Source organism: Idiotropiscis lumnitzeri, unplaced genomic scaffold, assembly GCF_059441095.1.
Source record: "Idiotropiscis lumnitzeri isolate Australia: NSW breed Sydney's pygmy pipehorse unplaced genomic scaffold, RoL_Ilum_1.0 HiC_scaffold_35, whole genome shotgun sequence".
Lineage (NCBI taxonomy): Eukaryota > Metazoa > Chordata > Actinopteri > Syngnathiformes > Syngnathidae > Idiotropiscis > Idiotropiscis lumnitzeri.
In genome coordinates this window covers 1,155,272-1,178,180 of record NW_028283573.1, presented here as the reverse complement: position 1 = coordinate 1,178,180, position 22,909 = coordinate 1,155,272, and the positions used below count along the sequence as shown (strand labels likewise).

The 22,909-nt window shown below is 42.0% G+C and overlaps 1 protein-coding gene across 2 annotated transcripts in view; it reads left to right on the top strand.

The window, feature by feature from the left end:
* The window catches only part of LOC148315873 (PDZ domain-containing RING finger protein 4), a 115,616-nt gene extending 93,182 nt beyond the window's left edge, over positions 1-22,434 (top strand). For both annotated transcript variants that reach the window (XM_088287300.1, XM_088287301.1), the window contains 7 exons: positions 2,071-2,324; positions 4,552-4,654; positions 13,884-13,982; positions 16,100-16,162; positions 17,517-17,618; positions 18,060-18,188; positions 19,057-22,434. In XM_088287300.1, coding sequence (XP_088143426.1) covers positions 2,071-2,324; positions 4,552-4,654; positions 13,884-13,982; positions 16,100-16,162; positions 17,517-17,618; positions 18,060-18,188; positions 19,057-20,475 — 2,169 coding nt within the window. In that variant the 3' untranslated portion in view covers positions 20,476-22,434. The remainder of the gene's footprint in view (positions 1-2,070; positions 2,325-4,551; positions 4,655-13,883; positions 13,983-16,099; positions 16,163-17,516; positions 17,619-18,059; positions 18,189-19,056) is intronic.
* Positions 22,435-22,909: the final 475 nt, after the last annotated feature.

The window sequence follows — 22,909 nt, the reverse complement described above, 5'->3', positions numbered from 1 at the left end:
GTAAGCAGGCGAGGAAAAGGACCACATGTACTGTATCAGCTAATTGTGATAGCGCCTCATTTTCCTTCAAATGTAGCACATGGTGTACGTATTGCATTCTTAATAAATGCTGAGCACTCATGAAAGATGCTGCGATGTGGTGGCTCCACATTGCTGGAGTGGCTGACCCAGTTTATCTGCTGCTCAGGTGATTAATGCAGCATCACTACAAATAAAGGTCAGCGCCGGAGCACGAGAGCTGAGGGAGTTGCGTATGATATGTCTGGGGGGTTTGGGGGTGTGGGGGGGTTTCAGTGCATCACTCACTCACTGTATTGCCAGGTAATTATTCTGCCAAGGAGAATTTTTTATTTTTTTTTTTTCCTTTCCTGAATAACCTTATTAACTTGTTTTCCAAATGCTGCAGTCGCCAAATGGCAGATTCCGGGAATGTATTTCACTTATTGAAATTATTTGCCTAGATTTAATTGCATACAAATATTTACTGTCATTATAATGTTACTGCTGCACTAGTTTAGGTGCAGTTTGAGGAGGGAGGGGGGGGGGTGACCCCGGGGGATATGCTTTTTTTTTCTGCCGTTCTACAATAAAGTGTAATTGCACATCCACTCCAGTAGTTGGCAGTGGCGCTCTCAATGCCTATTGTGAACAATGAGTATTTACTCTACAGTGTAGGTTTGTTTTGCAACCAAAATGTTGTTATTTATAGTTGCGGCGGAGAGGAGGTAGTGGGGTGGGGGCGCGAATTGTTTTCTTTTTCTTTTTTGCTAGTGGGGGCACAACAGAAAATAATTGAGAAGCACGGGTGTATATACGGGACTTGTATGTAGCGTTAGCATCAGATCGAGAGCAAGACATTTTCAAGGCATTAGATTGGTCAATCATTTGGAAAAATAAAACGTGCACTTGCAGAGTGATCAGAAGTACACGTTTGTGAATAATATGAATTTGACCACGTTTAGAAATGTCAAAATTAGTCAAAATCCATCCATTTTCTTTACCTCGTATGCTCACTTGCCGGAGGGAGCCGAAGTCGCTAATATGAACATTTTATATGGGCTTCTCGCCTCACTTTTGTCGAGCAGTGCTAGCAGACCTAATTACAATACATAAAGTGTGATTAAGCATCAGTACGGTTCACCTAAAGTGATCATCTCCGCTTTCACATCTTGGAGACGCTCCACGCAGGAACTCACACGGCGTCTCTTCCAGTGAAATTGCCGCAGCTAAATGAAGCCATGATTTTCTTTACCCGTGCCAGCTGTAGCGCAAATAGTCTTCAGTCTGCCGGAAAATTCTGCTCCTTTCATGGAGATATGAGGGATTTAAGGAAGACGGATTGAAGAGGGCGGAGCTTTGAATGTCTCGATAGGGTTGTTCTGTCAAACGACTTTTTGCATGCTTTGGATTTTCTATAAATAATCACAATTGAGTCAATTCTATTTGTGCAGAAACGAGGCAGCAAAACATGTAGGATGGCAAGATAACAATAATCGCGGGCTTGTATTGTTATCATTCTTTTCCGAAAATGACTAATATAACTGCCCGAATGTCCACCGAGTTGAAGTACAGACTGTTTAATTCTTTCATATTTATTTAACTGTATTATTGAGCACTAAATCGCTTAGTAACTCATTCACTGGCAGCCCAGGTAAAATGAATGTACTTTTTGGCGACTATACCCGTCAATGGCAGTGAATGAGTAAAAATGTTTTTTTTAATTTTTTTTTATTTATTTATTTATTTTTTTTTATTTGCAAACGTGGTCACGGAACAAACTAACTCTTTCAATGCCAGCGACTTTAAAAAAAAAAAAAAGAGAACCTCTTTCTACCTTATTCCATTTTTAAGTAATCATCAGTAGAACATGGATTGCTTTCGTCGAAATAAAAAAAAAAAAAAAGCTTTTCGTGAAAAGATATGTTTTATGTACTTTTATGCTTTAATGGCACCTCAAACATCTGAATTATTTTTTTTCCTTTTTTCTTTTTTTATAATGGTGCAAATTAGCGTTTCTCATTGATAACCACTCTCATGATTTTCTCATGTACGTCGCTCCTTTTTCATCAGGTCAATGGCAGAGAGCTGTCCAAGTCGAGCCATGAGGAGACGTTGGAGAGCTTCCTCCCCGCTAAGGACCCCGTCGTGGTTCAAGTCATCCGGCGGACCCCCAGTGGCCGACCCCACGGCCCGCCTCAGGAAATCCATTTGGTGGATGTGTGCACTCAGACCGACATCACCTTCGAACACATCGTGGCGCTGGCAAAGATGCGGCCTACGACGCCTCCCGTGCCTGACGTCTGTCCCTTCTTGCTCAGCGACAGGTGGGTTCACGCAGTTTGACACTTAAAATCGGGTCCGCTAGGCTCCTGTGAGTTGAGTACAGCTTTTGAGTAGAAGATAAAAATGAGGTCGTTTAGGTACAAGTGTGTGTCATTATTTTTTCAAATCAGACTATCTAGGTCTTAAAACGTCGGTGTGAGAAAAAAAAAAATTGCGCATCCCCAATCTTACACGAGGGAGCACAGAGAACTAACGATGTGTTTTTCACCACCGAAATTAATGACGCAAATATTTCCATACGAATCCAGAAGAGTATTAGCAAGTGGTTTCCTTGAAAAACAACAAAAGAAACAGGAGTCATTATTTCCCTTGATGTCACTTTGACTTTCGCTTCTGCACATCGCAAAGCAACAAACAGGAAAAGTTTAGCATATTTTAAAAAAAGTAGGTTTCATCTCCTGGGAAAGGAACGGAACTTGTTTGTTTTTTTTGTTTTTTTGTCCTTTCCTTTTTCTTGATTTTTATTTATTTATTTTTTTTTTACAAACACTTTTAATGACTTGCCCCATTGTAATTGCTTGCTCTGAATCACAAAATTATTGACACTTGACTGTATTGTGCAAATACAAAATCGCCCCACAGGACCTTGTTGGCAATTATTGCAAGAAGGCCCATTAAGACTCATCGAAGGATTTACAAGGTGATTAAAGCAAATGGGCTTGTAAAAAAAAAAGACAAAAAACAAAACAAAACTGGGCAACACATCGGAGCGGGCAACTCGCAGCCCGCAGCCCCCGAGCCCAAATGTAATCAATGCGCCCCATAAAACTCCCATTTTCTTTCTCTTTATCTCTGCGATCAGGTGCAGAATTCGATCTAGCGGCCATTTGATAGATATGACAAATGTTGTGTCACGCGTGATTATGTTGCTTGCGGCTGCTGCCAGAAGTCGTTATGTTCAGAACGTGGCGGCATCGTGACAAATCCTAGTCTGGTTCCTTGGTGCTCAGTAATAAGATGATGATGACATGTCTCAGCTGAAGCAGGCCACATACGGCGACCCCGCGCCATTCGGGGAGCCAAGAAACGGAACACAGTATGTTTATTTTTAGCACAAAAACAAAAAATTGCTTTCTTAAAATTATTCAAGAGCGTACAAGACAACGCAAGAAAATCTGACCAAAATGTATTTTTTTTAGGGTGATTTGCGGGAGCGCGGGCATATTTAACTCATTCACTGCCATTGACGGCTAATGACGTCAAAGATCCATTTTTTACTCGGCTGGTAGTGAACGAGTTAAACGATTTTACGATAATACTTTAAAATGAAAGTAAAAAAATAAATAAATAAAAATGTCCTCACCCAAGCCTCTGCTAGCCAATGAATTTCTTGCTGTATTTTTAATTTGTATTTTCTTCATGTATTGGAAGGTATTGTGTCTTTAAAATGTCATGTCGACTAGCGACATTCTGCGCCAGCACACTCAAACTGACAAAAACCGACACATCTTACCTTGCATGGTGTCTCATATTTGTCAGAAAATAATCATGACGTCTTCCGAGGATTCCATTTTTGTTTCCCCAGCTGTCCTTCAAAACCGAATCAAAATGTTGTCGAGCATTAAAGGAGCCACATGAGAAACTGGCACGCTAGCCAAGGGCTAAGCTAACATGCTAACCTCAACTTTGTCTTTTATATTTCCAGAAAAACGCTGCTAGCATTAGGACCGCTATTGTCACTTTTGCTAGCGTCTTTTTGTGGAAAAAATAGTTAGCTAGGCATAGCCTCGGTCCTATCAAAGCGATGGCTTGGTTGTTGTAATGCCGAATTCCAGCCTATGGGGCAGCAAAACAACGCTTTTAACCTCGAAATTTTCCCCGATTGTCCGTATGCGTGCAGTCAACTTGAGTGCGCTGTCGTGTTTTTTTATTTTGTTTTTGTTATCTTGTGTGGTCCTGATTCTGCCGCTCAGTAATTGATGGCATGATAATAGGCCGTTGCCGCACAATGAGCGTGTGCGAGTGGGCGGGGCGCTTGTCAGTCAAGAGCGGGCAAATCACGGCGATGAGCTGTTATTAGCAAGCGGCTTTACTGTTATCGCACATACTCAAGCCGCGGTGAAAGCCCTCGACGGCCGTCTTCCTTCTACGCCGTATTGCAGCCCAGACAAAGGCGACGGGGAAATTTTGTCACTTGGCGCCGTTGAAGGGCTTTGAAAGGAAATGAGCCAGAGGATGCAACTTACGTCCGCCTCTTTGTGTTTACAGCTGTCACTCCCTTCACACCATGGAGCAGGATTACTACGAAGGCACCGACTACCTCTCGCCACTTCCCGTCGACGTCGACAGGACGGAAGAGTTGGAATATGAGGTAACAAGTCCGAGTTTGCAAATTACAACATCAGGTGTTGCTTTCAGTCAATTAAAAAACATGATTAGGATGTGGGGATGTGATGAAGGAAAATTTGCATATGAAGCATAAATGAAACTAAGGATGCCCGAGTCGGGTCCTCGAGAACTGCCGACTGGAGCTGATTATTGAATCTAAAACAGGCTTGCTCTTGACTTGAGGAGCCGACGTGGGGCAGACCTGAATTAAACGATTAAGCGAACTAAGTGGTTTTACAGGCAATGAGGGGAAAAAAAATCAATCTCAATAAATTCCAATATTATGTTTAAATCACTTCATTTTAGTAGTTACATTTAAACAGTGAGGCAATTATTTATTTATGATTCAGACGGAATTACTTTTTTTTAAATATAATTTTAATAAAAGCTAACATAAAAACAATCAAAAGTAGCAATTTTGAATCCTAAAAAGTAGTTCCTGTTTTTAATGTAAAACAGTATGAGTTCCTTTTTTATAATTGAGCTACCGAAAGAAATGACTTTTAAATAAAAAAATAAAATAAAATAAATGTATTAAAAAAAAAAACTTTTTTATCCTTTGGTGTTCAACTCATTATAAGACTTTGCACCAAATTAACTGTTTGATTATTCTGGACATGTTCCGTACATCAGACAGTGACAGCACCCAATGCAAGCGATCGATATTCTATCATGAGAGGTAAAGATGGAATACCAACATGCACAAAATTGTTCTGGTCACGAAAAAAATTTGGAACTGATGAGACTGGTATTTGCCAGAATGCAGAATGAAAAGTCCCAATGGTTCTGGAGAATGTTTTTCGGGACCGATGAGAGAAACATGAAGCTTTTTGGCAAGTCGTGCGTGCCTGGTGCTGCTTCTTTCACTAAATCTATCATTTTTCCCCAAGTCTCACTCTCTCTCTCACTCACTGCCAGCCCAAGTAAAAGGAATGTACTTTTTGACGTCTATAGCCGTCATTGGGCGTGAATGAGTTAACGGGTCACGATAACATACCTCACATTTCCATCTTTTATGTCCCTTTTGTGACCAGAAAAGTTGCCCTAATGACGTGTTTGTGTTGGGCAAACACACTCTGGCTTTCCTCATTTTCCGTCCTGTTTACCAGACGGTGGACGCGTCCAAATACTAATTGACTCCCCAAGCATTGTGAGGGGGGGGGGGGGCAGGGGAGAGAGGGGATTAGGAGTGATAGATGATGTTCCACTTTGAACACAGCATCAATCATTTGCCATCACGATTTTTTATTCGTCAAGGCAAAATGTCGACGTGTGCCTTCGTGTTGTTTGAGATATTGTTCGTTCGGTCAAGTACAGTGGTGCCTTGAGATAAGTTCTGCTTGTTTTGTTTTTGTTTATTCCCTCTCCCAGTTGAAGTTCACAAACAAGCTAAACATAACAACTAAGAGAATTACATGGTATATTTCTTCGGGATGGGCAAGTAGAGAGCAGATGCCGGTCATATGTATCATAAGTACTTGTGGTATCGATACTTGGTATCGGATTGAGATTGCTCTGGTATTTTAATTTCCCTGAGGAATTTATTAGGTCACGGAACAAATTACACTCCAGCCAAGGAACCTTTGCAGTTCATTTCTGTTCCCCGTTGTAAACCGAAAACTCCCCTATATTAGAGTTCCTCAATCCTGTCCCCCGAGGGCCGCTGTCCTGTCCTGTTTTCCACCCCTCCCTGTTGCAAAACACCTGATTCAAATGATCGGATAATCCTCAAGGTCCGCGGAATCAGGTGTGTTGCAGCCAGGAGAGATGGAAAACAGGACAGGACACCTGGCCCTCGAGGAACAGGATCGAAGACCGCTGGCCTAAGTTCTGATAACCGCTGCTTCTCCTTCCTCTTTATTTGTTGCGTTTGAATTAATTTTGAAGCCTCTCGGCCACGCAACCCGGAGAAACAAATACACATCAAAGCTTTTTTGCACGCCTCGTCGCTATTAACAAATCCTATTACGCTCGGTCGGCTTTGTTGCTCGTGATATCTCGTGACGGTGCAGCCAAAATGCTTCTGGTGGACAACATCTGTCTTTTAAGAGAATGATGTCGGGGAAGACATCACTTGAAAGGACTTTACTTGTCATGTGTCAGTAGAGCAGAGGCTTTTGTCGCCATTTTGCAGAGGAACCATTGAAATCCAATTCACCTTTCCAACATGCCCATGTTTTCCCTCAGTGCAATTCCCCGCTAGCTCAAGTTGTTTGCTTGCAATCCGAGGTCTATTTGTTCTTGTTAAAAGTGGACACAAGCTCCGTCTAAATGTTGCTTGCTCTCACTCCAGCCTTTGTTGCTTTTTTCTTTTGTTGTTTATTGCATTACAAACTCAAGGAAAGGACATTTGTTCTCAATGGAGGAGGGGATCAATTCATATGGAAAGTACCCAGGATTCTACAGCATTTTTTTTTTAAGACACTTTGGTAGAAATTGGCGATTTTGGCAAACGTGGAATGGAAAGCGAGACTATTCTAGCGTGATTTAAGCCCTTGAGTTGTGATGCATCTAAATTTAGAAGCACAGTCTGTGGACGGTTGTTCAGTACCTGATTGATTTTTGTATGGTTGTGTTTTTTTTTTTGTTATTTTTTTTTTTTTTTTATATTTTTGTTGAGCTTTTACCACGCAATACCTCCCGTGGTGTTTTTTTTTCCAATCTCCCACACTTAAAATGCACAAAAACTAAAACTAATACTAAATCTGATGAGAACTGAATGAAAGCAAATTATTTCCTAAAAAAAAAAAAATAATAATAAAATCTAACAAACATAATGGAAATCTATTAAAACTAAAAAAAAAAATAAATAAATAAATAAATCACAATAAAATAAAAAGTCACTCTTATGAAAATTGTCTAAATATTCGCCTGATCTGCACCAAAGTCAGACAAGTGTTCCACTTCGCTATTAGTGAATTTTGGTAAAATCAGCAGCCTTAAATCGCCAACCTCAACAGTAAGTACACCAGTACAATCTGTCCATCCATCCATTTTTTATTTATTTATTTTTTTTATCGTGCTTGCGGACCTGTTCTAAAAATAGCTCGGCGGTGATGGGAAATTGTGATTTTCTCAGAATTTTGGACAGATGATCATTTAAGGAAAATTTACAGTAACAGAATATTGATAGGTAACACAATTTAACGTTAAAGTTAATTTTGAGCAAATGTATCATTTCGGAATTCAAATTCCTTCGCATTTATCAAGAAGTTGGTTTAAAAAAACTTCCTAACCTTTCCTCTAATTCATCCAATGCAAGAAGTGAATCCACCAGAATCTGCTTTCATGAGAATAATTATGCTGGCTTTTGATTGACGCCGTCTTTTTGTGTCGGCGATGTCGAACGGCGGTGCGTCGTACTCTAATGGCCATCAGATTTAATTAAGCAAAAGTACTACAATCCCAGTAATAAACGTTAAATAAATAGCTCTCAATGAGTCACTTATTTCCCCGTTAAAATTGCAAAGTGATCACGAGCTGCTGTTCGTAATGAATCACTGGGAGGCAATCAACTGCAGTCATAATTGATGCTTGTTTTGCTTGATTATCGTCGATGTGTTGCGTCGAACACCAAATGAGGCTCGCTCGTTCATGTTGGTTCCGTTTTGTTTGTGATATTTGGAGACTAAGAGCAAAAAAAATAAATAAATAAAAATACAAATAAAATTTTGTCAAGAGCTGTGGTGGGAAATGACCAACTTTTTTGCGTCAGGCTTGCCTCGCCATTTCAGTGCATTTTGTGGCGGCTTTTTCCAATTACTGCTAATCAAAGGCGCCGTTATGATGGCAGCCCACGGTGCGGCTTGATGGCCGCGGTACATCATGCCCACCGCCGCTGTTAATTTACTGTCAGATCTTATCTCTGTGCCGCGTGATAATCTCCGACTGGGAACAGTAATAAACAGATTTATATTTTATATGAAAAAAAAGGGGATTGCTGCTCAATGAATAAGCAAGACGTTTTTAAATGAGTGCTTCATTTTATTATTCTTTATTCTATGATATCAAACACGCCAATGAAGGTCGATTTAAGATCTTGTAAAATCGTCCCAAAAAACGTCTGCAAAAAAAAATGATGGTTTTGTTCCCTGTTGCGAAATTTTACTCAAGTTGACGTTTCATGACCAGTCTGACTTGTAGTTTGAAAAATAACAAGGAAAACAGTGAAAGAGCAAATTCAACTCGCAACAGATGAAGTTTTAGATTCTGACGGTATGATGAGTGAGGAAAAATATGACAGCTCTTTCAAGTATTTCGGAAATTAAAACGTAATTTTTTTTTCATGAACGCAATATATATCATTCGCCCACAAAAGATTGAATAGAAACATGTACCATGTCAAAATTAATCAAATAAATGTTAACGTTCTTTTTTTGTTTGAAATGTTCTTAGTAAGTCACAGTGTCCCGTCACTGGCGAGCCGTTTCTAGAACAGATCTTTTCTTTCGGTCTTTCCTTTGCAGCTTTGTTTGATTTGGTTTGAAGAGGCGCTCACTGGTCATGAAACATGTGAAAAGCTTTGAGTAAGCCACGGCGCGTTAGGCTCTTGAGTATACTCTAAACCTCATAGTAGAAGAAAGGTTAAGGACTAACTTTTAAATGAGTCAGAATGTGCGTTTTAGTGCAATTTAACCATGAAAATTGTGTTAAGCGTTAGGGTTTTGAAGTAGGGTTTCAAACTAGGGTTAGGGTTTTAAAGCAGGGTTTCAAACTAGGGTTAGGGTTTTGAGGTAAGGTTTCAAACTAGGGTTAGCGTTTTAAAGTAGGGTTTCAAACTAGGGTTGGGGTTTTGAGGTAAGGTTTCAAACTAGGGTAGGGTTTTAAAACAGGGTTTCAAACTAGGGTTAGGGTTTTGAAGTAGGGTTTCCAACTAGGGTTAGGGTTTTGAAGTAGGGTTTCAAACTAGGGTTAGGGTTTTAAATTAGGGTTTCAAACTAGGGTTAGGGTATGATTTGGTCGCAGAAGCAGCAGTCATGCCGCCCACCCTTCATCTCATCCGACAATCAGACTTCACCTACCTTGACAATACCGGTCATCCGTTCACGGAGGAAATAAAAAATAACCATCCATTGCTCCCCCTCCTCCATCCGGTTTGCGACTGCCGAGTGTCGTCTTGTTTGTGGTCTAATGAAGACCTCAGCTGGTAGCGGCCGTTTCACACTCGATTCCCTCAGACGGCGTTTGGGGAGGAAAATTGCATGTGGCCGTATTCAGACACGAGAGTCCTGCTTCAGGCCCCGGAACCTGAATAAAGAGTTGATGCGGATGTGTGCCTCATGTAAGTCAATCGTTTGTTGATGCCTCACCAGGGGGAGGTGAGGAATTATTTAGCGCGGCGTATATCGTATGTACGCCTGCCTGCATTAGCATAATTTGATCGGATTTATGGTTTGATGGTCTATATTTGGCACAGACTCGGGGAAAAAAAATCACTTGATCTCCTGTGACATTTCAATTCCCCCCTCGCATGAGAACGTCTCGCGTGATCAAACGCCTTCCGACTCCGAAAGTCGGAGGGAAGTTTGCCTTCAAAGTTAGTCGGGATTTTCTGCTTGAACTCAAAGAAGCAAACTTGCCGTTTCGTTTGATCTCCATTGTGCCAGGTCTTTAAAGCAAAACTAAAGGTACTTTAAGTTTCTTTTTCTTTTTTTGTCAAAACCACATATCATCTGAGTATTTGTCTACTTATTTATATTTGAGTGCTCACTGATAGTACTGTTACTTGAAGTAGGGTTTTAAACTAGGATTCGGGTTTTGAGGTAAGGTTTCAAACTAGGGTTAGGGTTTTGAATTAGGGTTTCAAACTAGGGTTAGGGTTTTGAATTAGGGTTTCAAACTAGGGTTAGAGTTTTGAGGTAAGGTTTCAAACTAGGGTTGATGTTTTGAAGTAGGGTTTCAAACTAGGGTTAGGGTTTTGAATTAGGGTTTCAAACTAGGGTTAGGATTTTGAAGTAGGGTTTCAAACTAGGGTTAGGGTTTTAAATTAGGGTTTCAAACTAGGGTTAGGGTTTTGAGATAAGGTTTCAAACTAGAGTTAGGGTTTTGAAGTAGAGTTTACAACTAGGGTTAGGGTTTTGAATTAGGGTTTCAAACTAGGGTTAGGGTTTTGAGGTAAGGTTTCAAACTAGAGTTAGGGTTTTGAAGTAGGGTTTCCAACTAGGGTTAGGGTTTTGAGGTAAGGTTTCAAACTAGGGTTAGGGTTTTGAAGTAGGGGTTCAAACTAGGGTTAGGGTTTTGAGGTAAGGTTTCAAACTAGGGTTAGGGTTTTGAAGTAGGGTTTACAACTAGGGTTAGGGTTTTGAAGTAGGGTTTCAAACTAGGGTTAGGGTTTTGAAGTAGGGTTTACAACTAGGGTTAGGGTTTTGAATTAGGGTTTCAAACTAGGGTTAGGATTTTGAAGTAGGGTTTCAAACTAGGGTTAGGGTTTTAAATTAGGGTTTCAAACTAGGGTTAGGGTTTTGAGATAAGGTTTCAAACTAGAGTTAGGGTTTTGAAGTAGGGTTTACAACTAGGGTTAGGGTTTTGAATTAGGGTTTCAAACTAGGGTTAGGGTTTTGAGGTAAGGTTTCAAACTAGAGTTAGGGTTTTGAAGTAGGGTTTCCAACTAGGGTTAGGGTTTTGAGGTAAGGTTTCAAACTAGGGTTAGGGTTTTGAAGTAGGGGTTCAAACTAGGGTTAGGGTTTTGAGGTAAGGTTTCAAACTAGGGTTAGGGTTTTGAAGTAGGGTTTACAACTAGGGTTAGGGTTTTGAAGTAGGGTTTCAAACTAGGGTTAGGGTTTTAAATTAGGGTTTCAAACTAGGGTTAGGGTTTTGAAGTAGGGTTTCAAACTAGGGATAGGGTTTTAAATTAGGGTTTCAAACTAGGGTTAGAGTTTTGAGGTAAGGTTTCAAACTAGGGTTGATGTTTTGAAGTAGGGTTTCAAACTAGGGTTAGGGTTTTGAATTAGGGTTTCAAACTAGGGTTAGGATTTTGAAGTAGGGTTTCAAACTAGGGTTAGGGTTTTAAATTAGGGTTTCAAACTAGGGTTAGGGTTTTGAGATAAGGTTTCAAACTAGAGTTAGGGTTTTGAAGTAGAGTTTACAACTAGGGTTAGGGTTTTGAATTAGGGTTTCAAACTAGGGTTAGGGTTTTGAGGTAAGGTTTCAAACTAGAGTTAGGGTTTTGAAGTAGGGTTTCCAACTAGGGTTAGGGTTTTGAGGTAAGGTTTCAAACTAGGGTTAGGGTTTTGAAGTAGGGGTTCAAACTAGGGTTAGGGTTTTGAGGTAAGGTTTCAAACTAGGGTTAGGGTTTTGAAGTAGGGTTTACAACTAGGGTTAGGGTTTTGAAGTAGGGTTTCAAACTAGGGTTAGGGTTTTGAAGTAGGGTTTACAACTAGGGTTAGGGTTTTGAATTAGGGTTTCAAACTAGGGTTAGGATTTTGAAGTAGGGTTTCAAACTAGGGTTAGGGTTTTAAATTAGGGTTTCAAACTAGGGTTAGGGTTTTGAGATAAGGTTTCAAACTAGAGTTAGGGTTTTGAAGTAGGGTTTACAACTAGGGTTAGGGTTTTGAATTAGGGTTTCAAACTAGGGTTAGGGTTTTGAGGTAAGGTTTCAAACTAGAGTTAGGGTTTTGAAGTAGGGTTTCCAACTAGGGTTAGGGTTTTGAGGTAAGGTTTCAAACTAGGGTTAGGGTTTTGAAGTAGGGGTTCAAACTAGGGTTAGGGTTTTGAGGTAAGGTTTCAAACTAGGGTTAGGGTTTTGAAGTAGGGTTTACAACTAGGGTTAGGGTTTTGAAGTAGGGTTTCAAACTAGGGTTAGGGTTTTAAATTAGGGTTTCAAACTAGGGTTAGGGTTTTGAAGTAGGGTTTCAAACTAGGGATAGGGTTTTAAATTAGGGTTTCAAACTAGGGTTAGGGTTTTGAAGTAGGGTTTCAAACTAGGGATAGGGTTTTAAATTAGGGTTTCAAACTAGGGTTAGGGTTTTGAAGTAGGGTTTACAACTAGTGTTAGGGTTTTTTCGGGTGAACAATTCAATTTATTTAAAAGGGGGAGGATCGGAAACAAATAAAAGGCAGGATGGCCGAGTGGTCTAAGGCGCCGCGTTCAGGACCCAGTCTCCCCAGGAGGCCTGGGTTCGAATCTCAAATTTCCCCATTGTGGGACTAATAAAGGGAATATTATTATTATTATTATTATTATTAATATCTCACATCTAACTACTGTTAAAAGTGAAAGAAAATGTGCTTGGAACAGGAAGTTGACGCTCATGATTTTCCCTTCGCAGGCCACATAAAATGAGGTCGCGGGCCAGATCTGGCCCCCGAGCCTTGAGTTTTACACCTTTGAGCTCCAGGATCCCCGTTTTCGTAAAATAACGCAACTAAAGGGTTGTGAATAAAAAAAAAAAAAACACTTAAATTGTATCATTATAAGTTTTGAAAACTAAAAGTTAGGAGAAAACCCAGCACTTATCCGCTTATTTCTTCGTATGCTAGCTTTATATTTCTAGATATTTATATTAGCAAGTTTCCATGTCGCTTTTCGATGACTCCAATCGTAATCAGTTTAACAGCAGCAGTGGAATTTTGTTTATTTGGAGGGTAAGCCGTGTTGAAAATGATCAACATTTTTGGAACCAGCATCAAAATCCCACTCAACCAATTAGTCCCCAGCGGTCGCGTTCAAAAACACTTTCTTTTATAGTCGTAATATATGAATATTCAAAATTTTGTTGAGGATCCAAATGCAAGCAAGCAAGGAGGCAAGGCAGGCGTGCAGGAGGTGCACTCCCAATAAACAAAATATATTTATTGTTGGAAAAAAAATCAAACAAAAAGGCACGTAGAAAAAAAAAACTTACAGTTGACAAATCTCAAGATGCTAATTGTCTCGGTCGCGTTACGCTAATTTTAAACCAACAAGCTACCAAAGAGTAAAAAAACAAAAGAAAAAAACATTCCACGTACAAAGCCCGCTCTGCAAAGTATGCGGCTCGCAACCTGCTCTTTTACCGCTCTGCAAAAGTTATTGAGTTGGCGGAAAAGAAGATCTTGTCTGTTGTTTTGGGAGTCGCATCGATGATTAGGTGGCATCGTCTTTGCTTTGAAATGAAATGTCTGCAGTCTCTCATTTGAGGCCCTACTCTGACATTAAGCTCCGTTTTCCTTAATTAAACCGTATGCAAATCGGCAGCAAAGTGAGCCCACGTTTTCTCCCCTCCTCGACGCAGGAAGTGGAATTGTGCCGACTCAGCAGCCAAGAAAAGTTGGGGCTGACTCTCTGCTACAGGACGGACGAGGAGGAGGATGTCGCCATCTACGTCAGCGAGGTGAGCTCGCAACAAAGTTAACGATGCCGAGCGGGCAACATTTCACCCAATTTGGTGATGTTAGTTCGAATAGTGTCAAAGTCCATTTAAGGAAGACGCCTTCGGGGAGGTGGGTCTTCCTCCAAACCGGGCCCGGTGGGTCAATGATGAAATCTGTATAGCAGCTCCTCCGAGTAGGTGGTCCATCTCTGACTTTGTCTAGATCGGTCGGAGCGGAATCCGTACAGCGACATCCAATTGGGTCATCGTCACCTAGCGCCCGGGAAGGGGGCGGGACGGGCAAACAGAAGAAGAGGCAGTCAAACAGGCAAAAGTGTAGTTCAACTAACGGTACAAATCAGTCGGATTTTGAACATTTCTACTGAGTAGCACCAGAGCCCGAATACAAAATGCTCCAGACTTTTTTTGAATGAAGAGTTTTGGAACGCGACACGCGGTACAAGACGGGAAGCTGCTGAGACGGGTAATATTTTCGAAGTAGGAAAATCTAGAATTCGCAATCTTCTTCTAAAAGAAGAGGAAGAACAAGGAGAAGCAACTTCATCAGAAGTAGAAGAACGGTAATCGTGATTTCCGTTTCCACAACGAATGCGGGACGATATTCTGGACACGCTCGTGTTACTGAACAGCGTCGTCATTTTAACATCGTTATCTAACCATCGGGATGAGGCGGGGCAGACCGACGTTGAGGTTTTGTCCGAGTCGCTTTCGCCGACGAGATCAACGCACAAGCTCTACTTTCACGTGTCGCAGTCTTTTCGCTTCCATTTCTCTTGACTTTTTTTTTTGGGTCTCGGATTCGTTTGAAGTCGAAAGCAGAGCGGAATATAAATCTGTGCTCGGCAGCTATTTGTTGGCAAAGCGGGGGAGGATGAAAAAAAAAAAAAAAAAGTTGGATTATGACGAGTGTGCTGCATTTCGATGAAGCAGCTGAATGTCACCGTCTAGAGGAGGCGTCGCCCTCGTTGATTTCGAGCGACGCGCCGAAGTGGATCGAAGGTCATCTTAGTTCGCACCAGGTCTGAATTTGTTTTCTTAGCATTTACTGGGGAAATTATTCAACGGATTCGAAAGAAATTTCTGTAAAGCATCTTTTTTTTTTTTTTATAAATGTTTGGGGAAAGAAAAACGCTGTTTCTGGTTTATTTCATTTCATTTCAAATCATTGTTCAGGCTTCTTTTGGAATAATTGTCACAAAATCATTTAGCTGCTGATTTGTTTCACTCTAGCTTGTCTGCAAAAAAAATAAAAATTCAATAAAATCAGAAAAAATTATGACTTTATTTCATTTTTTTTTTTTTGCCCCAACTGTACAATTTTATTCAGTTTATTCCTTTGACAACTTCACTCAAGTAAATTTGACTTTTTTTTTCTCATAGCATAGAAACTTTATTTTTGTAATGCTATGACTTTTTTCACAAAACATTACAACTTTGTTTGTCTTGATTCCCTTCCACTCTCTTTTTTTTATTTTTTTTTACCTTTTTTAAGTCGTTTTTTTTCCATTTCAATATCATTTGCACATTTGCTCTACTTAATGTTGACTTTTCGTAACATCAGACTTAATTCCTCTAACATTACGCCTTTATTTTCATAAATCTTTTTTAACAATTTTTTTTGCCCTCATTTTTTTCCCCACCCCAAAATATTTCGTGATATTCCTATAGCAACTTTTTACTTGTAACATTCTGCCCTTGTTTTCATCATATGACGCCATTTTTCTCGCCCGAAAGCAACTTTATTCTTGCATTTCGGTCGTTTTAATTGACTCTATCTCCCCCTCCCACGCGACTAAATACAACATACCCTTCAATTCCCTTTGTTCCCAGTCGCTCCCCCCCCCACCCCTCAGTCACGTCTGGAGCCACCTCCCAGTTTAATGAGTGCCGCGCGCTATCGGAGTGGAGTGTGATGAAGATGAAGTGCTACACGATCCTCATAGGCTTCAAAAAGAATTGCCGCACACACACACACACACACACATTTATGTACCGCCCCCTTGTTGTGTCAGATTAGCTGCATCAGGTGCATGCCCTGTCAGGTTTGAGTGACGCTCACCAGGATGTCAGGTCTGGGTTCTGACCTAACCTCGTTGCATCGTGCTCTCCTTTCGCAGATCTGTCCCAACAGCATCGCCGCCAAAGACGGTCGCATCCGAGAGGGGGACCGCATATTACAGGTACTGGGAAAAAAAACATGATCACACTCTTCTGCTGTCCCCCAGCATTCATTTTTAATGGCTGCACATTAAAGGGGGGATCTTTACCCCCACTGTGACTGTTAAAAGGCGAGAACAGCCCCCCTGGCTGTTTTACTTACAGACTCAGCAACAACCGTTTTTTTTTTGTTTTTTTTGGGTTCTGGATGTTTGCTGTGGTGAAGTTTTTCCATCTTCCAGTGGGAGAGTTGAGAGGCGAGACGCACATGCTCGTTTGTGAAGTGGTCGCATCATGCATTGATTTGCTTTGACCACTAGGGGGCAGCGAAAAGGCTTCATGTCCTGTTGAAATACTGCTGATACGTGATCGCAAATATTTGTCAGCCTTTACTGTTAATATTACAACTTAGTATTCGTAACATGAGCTCATTATCGCAACCGCGCTACCAAGTTCGAATTAACGTTGTCTTACTCACTATTACGTCAACTTTTTCTCACAACTGTGATTTTATTGTTGCAACAGCACGAGCTCTTCGTCCGAACATGTTTTTCTTTTTTTTGCTGTGTTGTAATTATTGCTGTTTTTTTCACATGGCAACGTTTTTCCTGTTCTCTCAACTGGATTCTCGTCATATTACAACTTTATTACCATGCTATTGCGATTTTATTCTTGAAAAATGATGACTTCTTTCTCCGAATAGTGGGACGTTAATCTTAAATTACAACGTGAACAAACTTTTTACAAGTTTTTAAATCACAGATGCAAGTAAACTTTTTTTTTTGCGTTAATTTTTGCTCTAGCTTTTCTCCTGAGCACATCAGGTTTTAATAATAATAATAATATTATCCATTAATATTATATATATATATATATATATTTATATATATATTTATATATATATATATATATATAAATTAGAATTTTTCTCTACACTTGTAACTTTTTTTTTTTTTTTTTTCAAAAAACAGACTCCTGACATGTGTGCATTTCGTTCTTCCATGTCCACTTGTGTGCACAAAACTGTCGCCTCTAATTGTGGACTGGTGTTGGCTGAGTGATCAGATCCAGAAGGGGGAGTTGGCGGGGTTGTTTACGTGTACACTGGCGCCATTATCCGCTGATGACAGCGCCATTAGTCTGGCCGGCGAAAAGATGGACGCTCGCTGTCAGCGGCCAGTTAATTGTACGGCGAGATGAATGTACGCGCCGTCTGCCCACTGTAGCACCGTCCCATTCATAATCACTGCCGCCGCCGCCGCCGCCGCATTGTTATGCTCGGGGCTTTTTATTGCATATGAGCTGACCTCTTTTTGCGTGCGTAACGACGATATGCACCTTTGTCTCGCACTAATCCACTTTTGGTGTCGTCTTCAGATTAATGGGCAGGATGTGCAGGACCGAGAGGAGGCCATGGCTGCGCTCTCCAACGAAGAATGTCGCAGCATCGTCCTGTTGGTCGCCAGGCCCGAGATGCAGGTTAGTTTCTGAATTCATCAAACCATACGTACATATTCCCTCCCTTCTCTTTCCGCCAAAACCACTCTTGGAAGCCACCAGCGAGGTACCTCATCATGTCCTATATTTTATGTAGCGCCACTGTAATTGACTTCCGCCGCTAAGCGATAAAAGCTAATGGCATGCTAATGCGGCACGGGTTCAGGCCCGCGGCCGAATGAGCGGAAGGACACGTGCCGCAGTGCAGCTGAGCTGCCAGACATTTCTAATTAAAAAGCAACGCGCCGTCATAAATTAAAAAAAAAAAAAAAATCCGATAGGGATGATTCCGATCCAGTGGGAAAACTAAAGAGATGGACGACTTGGAGACAAACACGATCTCATCTCCTAATGTCGCGGGTTAGTCGCAACAGAGCGAGGCAACTATTTTGCGTTTTCAATGACAATTTCCTCCGTCCGCAGCTGGAGGAAGCCTGGCTGGATGACGAGCACAGCGAGTTCCTGGAGCAGCTCAAGATGGAAATGCTGGAGGAACAGCGGCGCGAGGAGATGGAGTTGGCCGCCTTCCAGGAAGAGCAAGAGAACGGACAGGTTGGACACACGCTCCGGGTCGCTGCATGACTGACTCTGCTCTCGACACGTGTGCGCGTGTGTGTCTTTTGTTTGATGAGAGAAATGAAAAATGAGGCTCTAATTCTAGGGAAAAAAAGTACAGCAAATGTGACCTTGACTGATGCGTTTTACAGTTCACAAAGTTCAAGCTAGTGCTGAAGGGCTAAATAATAAAAAATAATGTCATTGTATTTTTTTTTCCCTTTGGTCAACACAAACAAATTAATTAGCATGACAATAAATATTAATAATTATCAACAGCTCTTTATCGGCTTCCTCCTAAACTCTCTCCTTCCCCCGCTGGTGTGCTTAGAAGGTGTGGCGCGCTTTCATAATTGTTCAGCCCTAGTTTAAACTAGTGATAGACCGATTATTGGCCAGGCCATTTATTGGCGCGATATTTGTCATTTTGCCTTTTTTTAACTTTCAAGTCCGATAAATTAAATGCTGGTTTATTTTGGCTCGCTGCAGCACAAGTGTCTCTTTCTCTGGCATGCTGGTGGTCCCGCCTGCAGAAGCAAATTGGGTCCTTGTGCAGTGGGTAGCATCCAATCAGCAGTAATCTGCCTGTTTGCTTTTTCATCTCGAGTCACATCTTGTTTTCATTTCAAAACTAAGTTGTCTATTTTCTAAGATCTTAAAAATCTTTAACATGTTTGAAATCAATAAAGTTTGTTACACTTGTGTCTGTGAAGCCTATTCACGGTTCAGTATTTTCAAATTCACCCATCTGGGATTTTTTGTTATTTGAGACGAATAGCGAGAGTTCACTGTAATGCAAATGTGACAATAACATTGCGGAGCATCCTAGACCAGAAGTTAAGAGTCGGTTTGTTTTTGTTACCAGCGGGAAGATGACGACAAGCCCACCTGCTCCACTCTGACTCAGCATCAGGACAGAGGTCGAATCGTGAAAGAGAGACAGGACAATTCGGAACGCAATGTCCTGGCGCACATCCAGCGGCGCCTGTCGCAGTGCCTGCGGGACAACCGGGACGCGCCATGCCCGGAGGGTCGGGAGGACGAGGACGACGAGGACGAGACAGCGGGGGGCGATCGTTTCCAGCAGCTCCTGGAGCTCAAGTGCCAGATCCGCAACAGCGGCGAGTACGACCTCTTCTACAGCCGACGCAGCACCATCGAGTGCAGCGTGGGCGAACCGGGCGGCGTCCAGCACGAGCTGCGCATGCTCAACGAGGAGCTGCGTAGCATCGAGCTGGAGTGCCAGAACATCATGCAGGCGCACAAGCTTCGCAAGGGCCAGCAGTCGGCGAGCCCCCTTCGAGGCGAGCCGGCCAAAAGCAAACTGGCGGACATCAACGAGCGGCTGGAGAAGTCGGACAAGGACAGCTCCAGCGCCTATAACACGGCCGAGAGCTCCCGGAGTACCCCTCTGGCGATGGATCGCTCCCCTGAACATTCCCTCCAGAGGATGGTGAGCCTCACCAACCAGAGAAACCTCCGCAGCAGCCTCGCCGCCGGACCCTCGCTCAGTCCCAGCCCCATCCCCATCCCGCTTCTCGGCAAGAGCAGCAGCCCCGACCACAGCGATCCTTCCGAGTCCGACCACGTGCTTCGACCCGAGGAGGAGCGCCACCGAGGGAAACCAAAGCCGCGGGTGACGCAGATCCCTTACTTCTCTCCGTCGCACAGCTCCCAGCAGCGGCAGGGCAGTATCCCGGCGCACGCCCGCCACTACCAGAGCTACATGCAGCTCATCCAACAGCGCTCGGCCGTGGAGTACGCCCAGAGCCAGCTCAGCTTGCTCAGCGTGTGCAACAAGGAGCCCCAAGCGGCGCCCCTCCTCCTGGACGAGCCCAAGATGGAGTGGAAGGTGAAGATCCGCAGCGACGGCACGCGCTACGTCACCAAGCGGCCGGTGCGCGACAAGATCCTGCGAGAGCGAGCGCTGAAGATCAAGGAGGAGCGCAGCGGCGGCATGACCACGGACGACGACGCCATGAGCGAGATGAAAATGGGCCGCTACTGGAGCAAGGAGGAGAGGAAACAGCATCTGGTGCGCGCCAAGGAGCAGCGCAAGCGCCGCGAGTTCATGCAACGCAGCCGCCTGGAGAGCCTGAAGGAGAACCCGCAGAGCAGCGGCGAGGCCAGCATCATCGAGTTGAGCCACAAGAAGATGATGAAGAAGCGCAACAAGAAGATCCTGGACAACTGGATGACCATCCAGGAGCTGATGACGCACGGCACCAAAGCTCCTGAGGGGGCGCAGGTGCACAACGCCTTCCTGTCGGTCACTACTGTGTAAAACCAACACATCCTTTCTACCCGTGGTGGTATGAATCTAATTGCCTCGTTCAATGTGGCGTTTTTATGAGGACGATAGGACTATTTTTCACACTTTGTACACCCAAATTGCATTTTGTAAAGAGTTTATCCCTGGCGCTATGACATTCCCCTTTGACATTTTTCTACAGATTGATGACACGGTCGCCAATTTTCAGTCACGTCGCAAAGCAGACAACTCACACGTGTATGTTTGTTTTTGCCTTTTTTTTGTCGAGCACCTCCCTTCAGCTTGTAGCTTATGCCCAGAGGTGACCAACGGTTTTGAAATTTACACCGACAGTAAGGTACTGATTTAGGCGAAGGGCTCCCCGTTTGATAGATACTTCTGAAATAAGAAATTGACTAAAAATGACTTTTCATGATATTGTTTGAATAATATTTATCTGTGTAAAGACGACGTTCATGTTCAGATTTGTCACTAATTATGAACAATAACAAGGTAGCAAAATCAATATGTAACACCCGATTTCTATCAATCTGTTTTCAACATTCCTAGGAAATCACAGTGTCCCATGACTAGCGAGCATTTTTTTTTAGAGCAGGCGTGCGGGCTACTTGTGGTCTTTCGGGGCCAGCTGGTGCCCGCGGGCATCGTGTTGGTGACCCCTGCTGGACACAATATTTCCATCACGGATGTCCAATATAATATTAGAGGTGCATCTTCATAAATTGCAAAAGTTTTTTTTCTGAGCAGGAAATTATTTTCCAAAGGGCCAATTCCTACCTAATTTGCATATAAAAAAACAGCTGTCGGCTATAATCATCATTATTTTCAAAAAATGAATAAATAAATAAATGTTTTTCAAGGGAATCTATCTGAGTTTCACGTTTTCAATGGAACGACTAAAATAAATAGTTTTCCAAAATGTTCAAATTGATTGAGACGCACCTCCGTATGCATCCAATCGACACTTGATTAACTAAAGCTGGCGGGAAAAAGAGCTGGATTTAAAATTCTGATTTGAAGATTAGCACTTTTAATCTATAACGAGCAACACTCCTTATATGATTTAGTAATATTTCGCTCCCTTTTTTTTTTTTTTACCTATATAAGGTAGAAATATTAGGAAAAAAAAGCTTCATGTTAAAGTAAACTTAGCATTTCTATAGAGTATCTTACATTGTGCCCAATGAATGTGCATTAATCACAACGCCGTTATTCCAACCGGGTCAGGTATTAAAATCCACAATTTAAAAAAAAAAAATAAAAAAAAATCATATTAGATTTGGAATTCTCTGCATTATCCAACACTTTTTTATTTTTACTAAAGCTGTATTTACTTCCCATACCTGAATAATATAGTTGGCCACTGAGCAGGACTCAGCTGATTGGATCTTCTATTGCAGTATAAGGTCAAGGATGGCCGAGTGGTCTAAGGCGCCGCGTTCAGGACCCAGTCTCCCCAGGAGGCCTGGGTTCCAATCTCGAATTTCCCCATTGTGGGACTAATAAAGGCAATATTAATTGAAGTTGTACTTTATTTCCATGTGACGTCATCGCTTCCAAATAGAAATACTGGATTGTAAATTTCACACATGGCGCAGATCCCCGTCTTTGTTCTGAGTCCGTGTGCCATGGTTTCACGTAAACGCGTAGTCGGCAAATGTGTAGCCAGTTGAAAAAAAAATGTGATGATGGTGCTCTTTGCAGAATAAATGAAAATAAATTGTCATTTTTTTTTTTGTGCTTATGAGCAGGTTTGATACGATGCTTCTTGTGTTTTGTTTGATCTCAACTCGAACTCATGATTTCCAATATGAGGAGACGAAAATTTAAAAATCTCACACTCTCAACTCAGTTTAAGTAAGAAATCTGGTAGATTAGAAGGTGGACTAAATAAAGGTCCTTTAGGTAAATAGGTAAGGTTATCGAAATGAGGAAACAGTCGATGAACCGGTTTTCTGTGGGTCATTAAAATGGATTTTGTGAAAATGAAGGCCTTACATGACATTTCCAAAAAAATGTTCAGACGCAATCATTAAAGTCAGTTAGCGCAAAGCTAGGTTGCAAAACATACCGTCCCTGTCACCAACACGAAACGTCATTTAGTGTCACGAAATTAGATTTGCTGATACCTTCATAAACCACGATGAAGAAGGTTGCGAGGTCAGAAAACATGTCGGTAAGATTACCGGAACAAGGAAGGTTGCTTTGAAGGAAATGAGGGAGATAAGTAAGATGTGTAAACAGAATGTAGGTATGTAAGAAAATTGGTATTCAAACGTTGACGTAAGAATTTAGCTGGAACATGGTTAAGGTTTTAGACAGGCAGGTACGAAGGTAGACAAGTAAAAAGGGTTAACATTGATTTGTGGAAGCCCCTTGTGTGAAAAGTGAATTACTGGCGGCGGGAACATCCATCCTCGCCGCCTGCCAGCGTGTCAGGCCGTTC